This window comes from Camelus ferus, chromosome 2 (assembly GCF_009834535.1).
Source record: "Camelus ferus isolate YT-003-E chromosome 2, BCGSAC_Cfer_1.0, whole genome shotgun sequence".
NCBI classification, from domain to species: Eukaryota; Metazoa; Chordata; class Mammalia; order Artiodactyla; family Camelidae; genus Camelus; species Camelus ferus.
Genome location: NC_045697.1, coordinates 1226328 through 1235882, shown reverse-complemented (window position 1 = coordinate 1235882; position 9555 = coordinate 1226328). Strand labels below are relative to the sequence as shown.

At 42.4% G+C, this 9555-nt stretch overlaps 1 protein-coding gene across 1 annotated transcript in view; it reads left to right on the top strand.

The window, feature by feature from the left end:
- The window catches only part of POLN (DNA polymerase nu), a 127556-nt gene that overhangs the window by 5305 nt on the left and 112696 nt on the right, over positions 1-9555 (top strand). Inside the window, exons 2-3 of the mRNA XM_032492631.1 lie at positions 5216-5295; positions 7115-7618. Coding sequence (XP_032348522.1) covers positions 5216-5295; positions 7115-7618 — 584 coding nt within the window. The remainder of the gene's footprint in view (positions 1-5215; positions 5296-7114; positions 7619-9555) is intronic.

Sequence of the window (9555 nt, the reverse complement as noted above, 5' to 3'; positions counted from 1 at the left end):
GCTTCCATTACCAGCATGCTTATTGGAAGTAAACTGCTTTTGATTCCTTTGCAGCTCGGAGAGCTTCCTGTGAGGTAGTTTTTGGTTATTTGCGCAATGCTTTAACTCATGGTATGTTTGAGCTCTCTGAAGGCAGGCAGAGGTGTTCTTATGTGATGCTACCTCAGCTGGGCTGATCTGAATTCAACTCTTACTGATTTGTAAGCTTTCTACAAACATAATACATACTTCACTATTTTTAAATATATGTTACATTCTCTGTTTTGGAGGGTCTTTTTTTGTTTGTTATACTTCAAGAGAAGAGGGGGCTTTTTGAAAACAGAAAAACCAAAAACAACGTCCATAATCCCATATTAAAAAATTTCTTTTTGCATATTTACACACGGTGAAAGGGTTTATATATACTTTGTTTTCTTAGCTCAGGCTTTTTCTTTGTTGAAACTTCTCTCATTGCTAACCCATGTTAAGGACTTAGCATATGCCTTTTATATTTTTGTCTGTTTCCATAATTTGTAATTGTATAATTGTAATTATAGCTTGTGTGTGTGACTATGCCGTGCCGTCCAGACCCCCGCTTCCTCAGATAGGATGGCCAAGGCCTTTGTTGCAACTGTATCACATTTGAGCTCCCGCCTCAGTCCTGCTCCCAAGACTGTCCCCTGGTAAACTGCTGCAGGCAAAGCTCAGTCTGGTTCCCAGGGAACTTGATCTGCTACAGTTGGTGCTAGCAGTGGTCTGAGAAAGCAGACGTGGCATTTTGAAGTTGGGTCACCCTCGGGCAGGCTGGCACTGGTGACTTCACACCCGTCGTGGATGGAGTACAGATGGCAGCCGGGCAGTTAATGCTTTTACTAGGGGTGACTGGTCCAGCATACCAGTGATGCAGCTGCCCAGGCTGCTGGGCAATAAGTGCAAGGCAGTGGGAGAGAATGGAATTGGTGGCTGTGGCTGGGTATAATAGATCCTTTGGAAAAAGACAAAGGCTGAGGGTGATTAATTAGCAATCAAAAGCTACATATGATAACCAGAGGGCATGTCTGCTAGCCTGTAGAGAGCCACCTGCAGTTATAGTCCCTGTGCCTGGTGAGGCTGGTAGAGCTCCAGAGGAGGTTGCATTCTCAGTCCTGGCAGGTGTTCTGCCTTTGGGTCAGGGCCCTGAGATGCAGGATGGGGACATCTGGATTGGTGCCTTCAAATCTTGAATCCCAGATGCTTCCGGACCTGCAGAAGTAGCTGCTTCTCTGTATTCAAAGCCAGCCCCCATCTCTCCAACCCCCGCCCTCCCCTCCCCACTAGCTTGAAGACAATACAAGAGGGTTCTGTCTTGAAAAATAACTCATTCTTCCTCAAGAACTGACACCTCTTTCTCTCTTGGCCATTAAGTCACAACATAACCTGGCTAAGAGGTACTGGGAGTGTTAAGTGAGTGTATGATTCAGGGAACAGAAACCATATAGTAATTTGAACCAGGAAAGTTTAAAGGATTATTAATGAGTCATGGGATTAGTTGCCAAGGAGTAAAGCAAACTGAAGCTCACAAGAATAGGAGACAGAGCAGCCACGTGAGGCAGAGTGTCAAAGGAAGGAACAAAACTGGAATAGCTTGGCCAGTTGAGGTCCACCAGCCTGCATCATCTGCTGGTCCAGTGCAGACAACCTTGGCTCTTCAGTGGAGTGACCATGGGGCTGCAGGGGAGGCTCTGTGTGGGCCAGCAGCACGGCACTCCTCCCCAGGGGCGGTCTAGCTGATGCCTCTGCTGAATGTCCAACTCACCAACGGCAAATTGAACGCTGGGTCCCCAGTAGTACTGAGCTTTGAGGAGAACAGCCATTTGGCTAGTTGGCAACACTGAACCCCCTGTGCCCCCAAAGTTGCTGTGATTTGCCTTGACTGGAATACACATATTCCAGACACGAGTTTGCCTTTCTCATATGCAGGGCCTCAGTGAGCTCAGTTATCCGGGGCTCATGGAGCATTTGATCCACTGGCAGAATCTTGTGTAGCATCGCACTGGACTCAGGGACCCACTTTACAGCGAAGGAGCTTCTGTGGGCACATGACCATGGAACCCATGCGTTCCCTCACGGCCGCACGCTGGAAACACAGTCTGATGGGGTGGTGGAGTGGTGGGCAGCAGGCTCAGCGCAGGGGGCCTCCAGGATGCAGTAGACACTACGTAAGTGACCACTGCAGGGTGCGGTGTCCCCAGTGTACATAATTAAAGGCTCTGGGAACCAAAAGGTGGCAGTGGGAGTGGCCCTGCTTACCATCACTCCCAGTGCCCCCCAGTGTATTTGTGTTTCTCTCCCCCTACATGTCTGGGTTCTGCAGGTTTAGTCTTTGACTCCCAAGGAGAAACCCACGAGGGGCACAAGAGGAGTACCACTCAGTTTCAAGCTATAGCTGCAGCCCAGTTATTTCAAGTTCCTTATGCCAAGAGACTGGCAGGCAGGGAGTGTAATCTCCATCCTGTTCATCAGGGAAAGTTGGGGCTGCTGTTTCATAACTGGGGCAGGGAAGCATGCACTTGGTGCCTGGGGGATGTGATTGGACACCTCTTGGTCCACTGCTCAAATCTGATGGTAAGTGCAGTGGCCATGACCTGAGAAGAGCGTGGTGACTGGGACTTAAACGTCTCAGACTTGAGGGTTTGGGTCATGATTAGGCAGACTACCTAGCCCAGCAGAGGTGCTAAACCAGGGTGAGGGGACCTTAGAATGGGCAGTAGAAGAGGGAGGTTAATAGCATTTGCAACTTTGAGACCAGCTGCAGGACAAGGAGATGCAGTTCATCCCATTAACTCCTTTAAAGTCTCCCCCAGGAAGAGCCCCACCAGAGTCCTGGAGGAGCTGCTCCCAGAACCTATCTGAAGCATGGTGGCTGTGAGCAGTGCTGTGTGGTGAACCGTAGGCAAGACTGCAGTGAACACTGCGGACGCCCAGACCCACCCCCCACCCCCCCGCCCCATTCATCCCCCCAGCTGCTGCTCACAGCGCAGCCCCTCCTGATGAGTACCTCAGCTGCAAAGAGCTTCTTTACCCAAGGGCACACCCCTTTCCCAGGAGCAACCAGGTGAAGACTGGTGGGTGCTGGGGTATAAAGGCCCAGCTCCCCTGACCCAACAGGGGACAAATCTGCAGGACCACACCAGGTTCAGAACAGGCCTTGGTACTGGCTGCACCTTGGACCAGTCCTCATCCTCCACTCCCCTGCAGGTGTTGAACCTGAGAGCGCTCCCTGATGAGCTTTGTGAGTGCAGACTTCCATCTCAGTCCGCCTCCTGGGGACCAGGCCTGGCCCTGTGTGTGTGTAACATACTTTGTACATAGGTTTGGTCATTGTTTTCAAAAATAGGGTCATCTTTTCACAGGTTCCTGCATCTTTAAGTCAGCTAATACAGCTTTCAATGGCTCTGTGTTTCGTGGTGTAGATGTTATATAAGTTATTCATCAATTGGTGTCTACTTTGTTTTCAGTTCTTGGCCATGAAGCAATACCATCATGAATGTTTTGGTTTGAACCTATTTACTATTGCATATATTTCTGTGAAACAGATAGCCAGGAGTGAGATTGTTCAGTTAGGTAATTTATGTATTTTATATCTGTTTTCATTGAGGTTACAATAGACACACACACACACACAGACACGCAAAGCACATCTAAGAGTGTGGCTCAAAATTTCAAAAACTGAACACCCCTGTAACCACCCAGATCAAGAAACAGAACATTGGTCGCACCCCAGAGGACCATCTTTGCTCCCTTTGGATCTGTCTTTTTCTTCCCAACTCCCAAGGGTGGTGCATATATTTTTAATTTTAATAAACGTTGACAGTTTGCTTTCCAAAATGTTCCTAATTATTCACATTTTTACCAGCAATGCACGAGACAACCTCTTCACCTCCATCTCCAATTATATTTAGTTTGCATTTCCACGACTACTCCAAGTTTGAGTATTATATCATGTGTGTTTGCTTTTTGGATTTGCTGTTTTGTGTATTGCCTCTCCCTATTGTTTGCCCATTTTCTATTGAATTGTTTCTTTTTTGACCAGTGTAACTTGTTGTATAGTATAAGTTTTAACCCTTTGCCTTTTTTTGTCCCGGTTTTCCCAATATATCGTTTTCTTTCAGAAGTGATGCTAGTTGTGTTGTCACTGTTAATTAATCTGTCCTTCTCTACTGAGGTGAAACAACATCTTTGTCGTATACTAAATTCTCATAAGTCCTGGGGTCAGATTTTGGACTGTCTACTCTGTTCTAGAGATCTTTTTGTCTATTCATATTCAAATACCATGCAGATTTGATTACAGTGGCTTTTCTCGTATGTTCTGATAATGTGGCAAAATAAGTCTTATTATTTTTAAAAGCTTATGTTGTTTGTCTATTTTCAGATACTTAATATTTCATATTATTCTGAAATTATTTTTTCCATTAAAAGAGCCTTGCAGGGTCTCTGATGGGAATTGCGTTACATTTATAATTGGGAGAATTAAATATTTTGTGCACTTCTCAATGCTGTGTCTTTCCTTTTGTACAGAGCTCGCTTTATGCCATTTCGTAAGATTTTAAGTTTTCATCATTGAGCGCCTTGTGCCCTTTTTGTTAAGTGTATCCTAAGTATAACTCTTCTCTATTGTAAGTGAAAGATTTCCCCTGTTTGCATTTCTTGGTTGTTATTGTTACCATAGAGGGAACGTGCACCGCAGAAGTCACGAGTGCAGACTCGAGTCCTGTTGTCTGAGGTTGAATCCAGGTTCTGTCACTAACTGTTCAGCCCAGGATTATTAAAATTAAAACAAGTTAAATCAGAAGTGTGTATTAGTGATGTTTTATTGAGTCTCTAATTGTTCCATTGCAGTGTTATTCAGTCTAAGAATTTCCTCAAAACTTTAATACTTAAAAGGTTTCTGTAAACTGTTGAACTTGGGTTTTCAGAATCAAGTACTCAAATACAAATACCAAGTCATACTTTTTAACAAGCATCTCATGACTACATAGCTCTGTCTCCAGTTAATTTGACAATACTGTACATCAATGCTTATTGCAATGGTAGTTTGCATTTTGGTCATAAATTTTATTACATTGTTTTAATTAGTAAATAATGAGTAAATAGCATGATAGTAGAAGGCTATTTTCAATGTTTAGCTAATTGTATGACTTAGATTTCAATGTTTCTTTATTTCTTGCCTCATGTTGCCTTTTTGTGTTTTTTAAAGCTGCAGAAGTGGTAAACAAATCCAATATGAAGTATTCAGTACTCCATGAAGACGGGAAGAATCAATCACTGGGGAAAATGGTAAATCATTGCAAATACGAGTAATTCTAAACAGATAACTTTCACTCACTTAACAAATACTTATTAAGTGGCTACTATATGCTAGGCACTGTGGATGCAATGGTTAAAAAAAAAAGAGGAGTTCTTGCTCTCCAGGAGTTTTTAGTTTAATTCATATGAAGGGGAGGGGAGGGAAAGACAGAGGAGTACAGTACCTCTGTAGGCGATGTGTTTGTGTCCTGGCAGAAGTCACTTCCGAGTGCTTTGGGGACGATAGGAGAGACAGAGTACCCAGTTTGTGTGCTGTTCCATTCTGTTGTCCGTTGAAAGGTTCTCACCTTCAGAGAGTAGGGGAAGGACTTTGAAAAATGTTTAGGTTAAAGGAAGAGAGCTTGGAACTTTGGGGTAGTGGAAATAAAGAGAGGTTCAGAAAGGAAGGGGTATAAAGGTGACAGTGATGAGTTATGTGGTTTGGGCTTGGGGATGGAGAGAAGAACAGGTCACATTACCAAGGACCTTACAGAGGAAGCAGTGGTGGAGGCGGCACAGTGGTCAGGAGAGTGGACTCTGGAGCAGCCTACCTGTGTTCAAGTCCCAATCTAACTTAATCTAAACTCCCTGTAGTAAGTCCTTGGATTGCTATTTGCCCCTGCAGTGGAGGGAGAGGCATCTTTGACAGAAGGGACCACGCAGCCCTTTGTAAGTGAGTAGAAATTCTCTCTCTAAGTGGTGTTCAGACTGTGCTCCTGGGATCCCTAAGGCAGAGGTCTTCAAATCTTTTTGCTCCCTTTCTCACAGAAGAATTTTGAGAAGCCATGTATCTCTTGGTACATTTTTAAGTTGACATTTAAAATACTTATCACAAGTTTAAAAGTTTCAAAGGATATGATTTCTGGTGTATTAATAATATTGACATATTAAAACCTGTTATATCAGTGTTTAAAATATGTCCACTAAAATCTAAATACTCTACTCCGATAACTTGATATCCATAATCATCCCTGTGAAAAATACATGAGCAAGATATTCTTCAACAATTTGATTTTGTATATTTTCCTTTTTCTTCTTGGCACCTCTATACTCCACAGAATTTTTAATGTGATGTAATCTCATGTTTGGAAGTCTTCTCTTGAAAATCATCTAATATTTATCTGCAATAAAAATAAGGATAAATTTAAATTTTCTGTAACCAAGTGTTAAAATTTTGTCTTTCAAAATTAAGTACCATTGGTATATACTTGTTCAGAACAGCATAAATATACCATAAATTCTGAAAAAAAAACATTAAAAATAAAGTTGAATTGTAAATGAATCCTATAAAGAAACAGAAATGCTTTTTCCCTTCAGTTTGTGAATCTATGAATGAATATTGTACATTGCTAGATCAAAACAGGAGGAGGATTGCTGCTGAGCTGTACTTTTTAAAAAAATGTAGTAGATAGATTAACATATTATCAAATAGTTGTGGTGATTTCACTTCCTCTGGAAATGGCCTTTGCTGGAAGTTGTCAGTCACTCACCTCCACACTCTGTACACCTCAGCACACTCCTGCGGAGCATCTCCTCTCATGCATGGTCCCAGCACAGGGCTGTGGCTGGACATGCTCTAAACTCCTGCCTGTTCCAGCCCATGACTCAGATATGCACTCCTACCTGGGCTGAGAAAAATCACAGCTCTGGAAGACACCCTGTAGTTCATTAGAAAGTTTGATCATAGATAATGTGAATGAAGCTGTGTTCCCAGCTTTTCCTTAGATGAGTTTTACCAGATATTAGTTAGATTTATAGTCTGTCTTATGAATCCATATTCCAGTGAAATATTTTCCTTTTTTTTATATAGAATCTTAATTCTTTTACAAGCCAGAAGTCAGGAGTTCCCATCAAGTTCTCTCCTCAGTCCTCCAATACCAGACTCACAGATCAACTGTCTACTGATCAAAACCAGAAATATATCAGCTCGTTGGCTCCTTCTCGGTGTTCAGTTCCTCAGTGTGACCAAGAGGCTTCAGTTCTACAGAAAATGGAATATAAAAGAAAACATTTACCAAAGGAAAATATAAATAATGAAAAAGATAAAGAAAACATGAATCTTAAAAGAAAACACATCACATGTAGTAATTCATCAGAGAAAACAAGTAAACTTATGGCTTTGGAAGAAAATGCTGGTGAGGCTGAAACCTACCTAAATTCTGGGAACTCAAAAGCCTTCAGACACCATTTTTGTGATATTAGATGTTTAGATGCTTTGGAGAAAAGCCAGCTGACCGAGATGCTCAAACAGGCAGTAGCCCTGGTGGTAACTCTGTTGTATAAGGATGGCTCAACCCCGCTAAGAGCTGACCAGGTTAGTACACAGTGTTGATTTTTGTTTGTTTCGTTTTTTGTCACCATAAAAGAAACTCATTTTCTTAGTGTCTAATTTTGCTAGGAGAGCTAGAAATAAGATTTTGAAGCCACCTTCTTCCTCTGCCCTGCACCCACCGTGGTGAGTGACTGATAATGCATAGTTCTCAATAGATTATTAAGACGCTGCCACATGTTTCCAGAGTACTTACACCATTTTACCTTCTACCAGCAGTGTATGAGGGGTCCAGATTCCCCACCTCCCTGTCAGTACTTGCTGTTGTCCATCTTCCTTAGTTTAGCCGTTACAGTAGGTGTGAAGTCGCATTTCATTGAGGTTTTAAATTGCATTTCCCTCATAACTGATGACTTTGGGCATCTTTTCATGTGCTTATTGGCCATTTGTGAAGTGTCAGTTCAGATCTTTTGCTCATTTTAAAACTGGGTTATTTGAGTTTTATTTTGGATCTGTAGGAACTCTTTATATATTCTGATAAAAGTCTCTGGTCGGATATATGATTTGCAGTTCTCCAAATATGTGACTTGTTTTTATCACTTTCTAGGTGATACCTTTTGAAGCACAAACTTATTTTAATTTGATGAACTCCAGTTTATCCAGTACCTCTTTGATTGCTTGTGTGTTTAGTGTTATATTTAAGAATGCTTTGCCTATCTTGAGTCATGAAGTATTTTCTTCTAAGAGTTTACAGTCTTACGTTTAAGCCCGTGATCCATTTTGAGGGCTGTGAGATGAAGGCACAAATCTACCCTCTTGCATGTTGATACCTAGATTTCCCGCACTACTGATCGAAAAGACTCTTCTTTCCCCATGAGTTTTTTGGGGTACTTTTATAGAAACTCAGTAGACTCAAAATGTAAGAGTTTATTTCTGAACATTCAGTTCTTTCCACTGATTTATATATCTCTCCGTATGCCAGTACCACACTGTCTTGATTACTTTAGTTTTATAGTAAGTTTTGAAATTGGGAAGTGTGAGTCTTAACTGACTTTTTTCAAGATTGTTTCAGGTATTCTGGTTTCTTTGCATTTCAATATAAATTTTGGGATCAATTTGTCAGTTTGTTCAAACATTCAGCTCAGGTTTTAATATAAATCTATAGATTAATTTTGGCAGTTTTGTTACCAGCTGGGGCCTCTGGACTCTTTAATCAACAGAAATTGATGAGAGGCCAGATAAGAATCTCAGGCACGGCTCTACTGGGGTTCATGCTACTGCACAGGGGAGTGAAAGCAGGAACAAGCACCCTTGCCTGCTTCCCGCGAGGAGCTGCTTGGGTTCTTAAAATGGGGTGACAACGGGGGCAGATCCGTGGGTGGACAGGAGGCGTGGCTTAGGTGGTCTGTCCACCCCTTGGTAGTGCCATGTGCAAGAATCACCCTAGTATCCTGCTTTTGCTTCCCGTACCTCAGAAACAGCAATTTGTTTGTGGCCTTTTTGTATCCTGTTGCTCATAACTGCTCCAACTTCTGCATGTGTGGTTATTTGCAGTCGCCTGTAGCTTCTTTGTATCCTGTTGCTCAGGGAGACGTTTGTCTAGGTGTAAGCACTCTAGTAAAGGGCCCTGGGTCCTGGCCTGTCTCAGTTTCGCCGTCTTGACGGTACTGAATTTTCTGATCCATGAAAGGGGGGTGTCCTTCCATTTATTTAAAATTTCGATTTCTTTAGTAATGCTTTGTAATTTTCGACGTAGTGTATACATCTTGCTTTACCTTTCATTGTTGTTGCTGGGTGTGAACTGTGAGTTGACAGCTTTTAAGTAAAAATGTTACGTTGCTGTCGTCTAGCTTGCTTTACGTCCCACAGGAAACCTGTCATCCTTATGTTTATTTCTACCTAGGAAATGTGTCCCATCCCCCTCAACCCCGCCCCAGCTTCCTTTAAGATCTTCTCTTTATCACTGGTTTCAAGCAATTTGA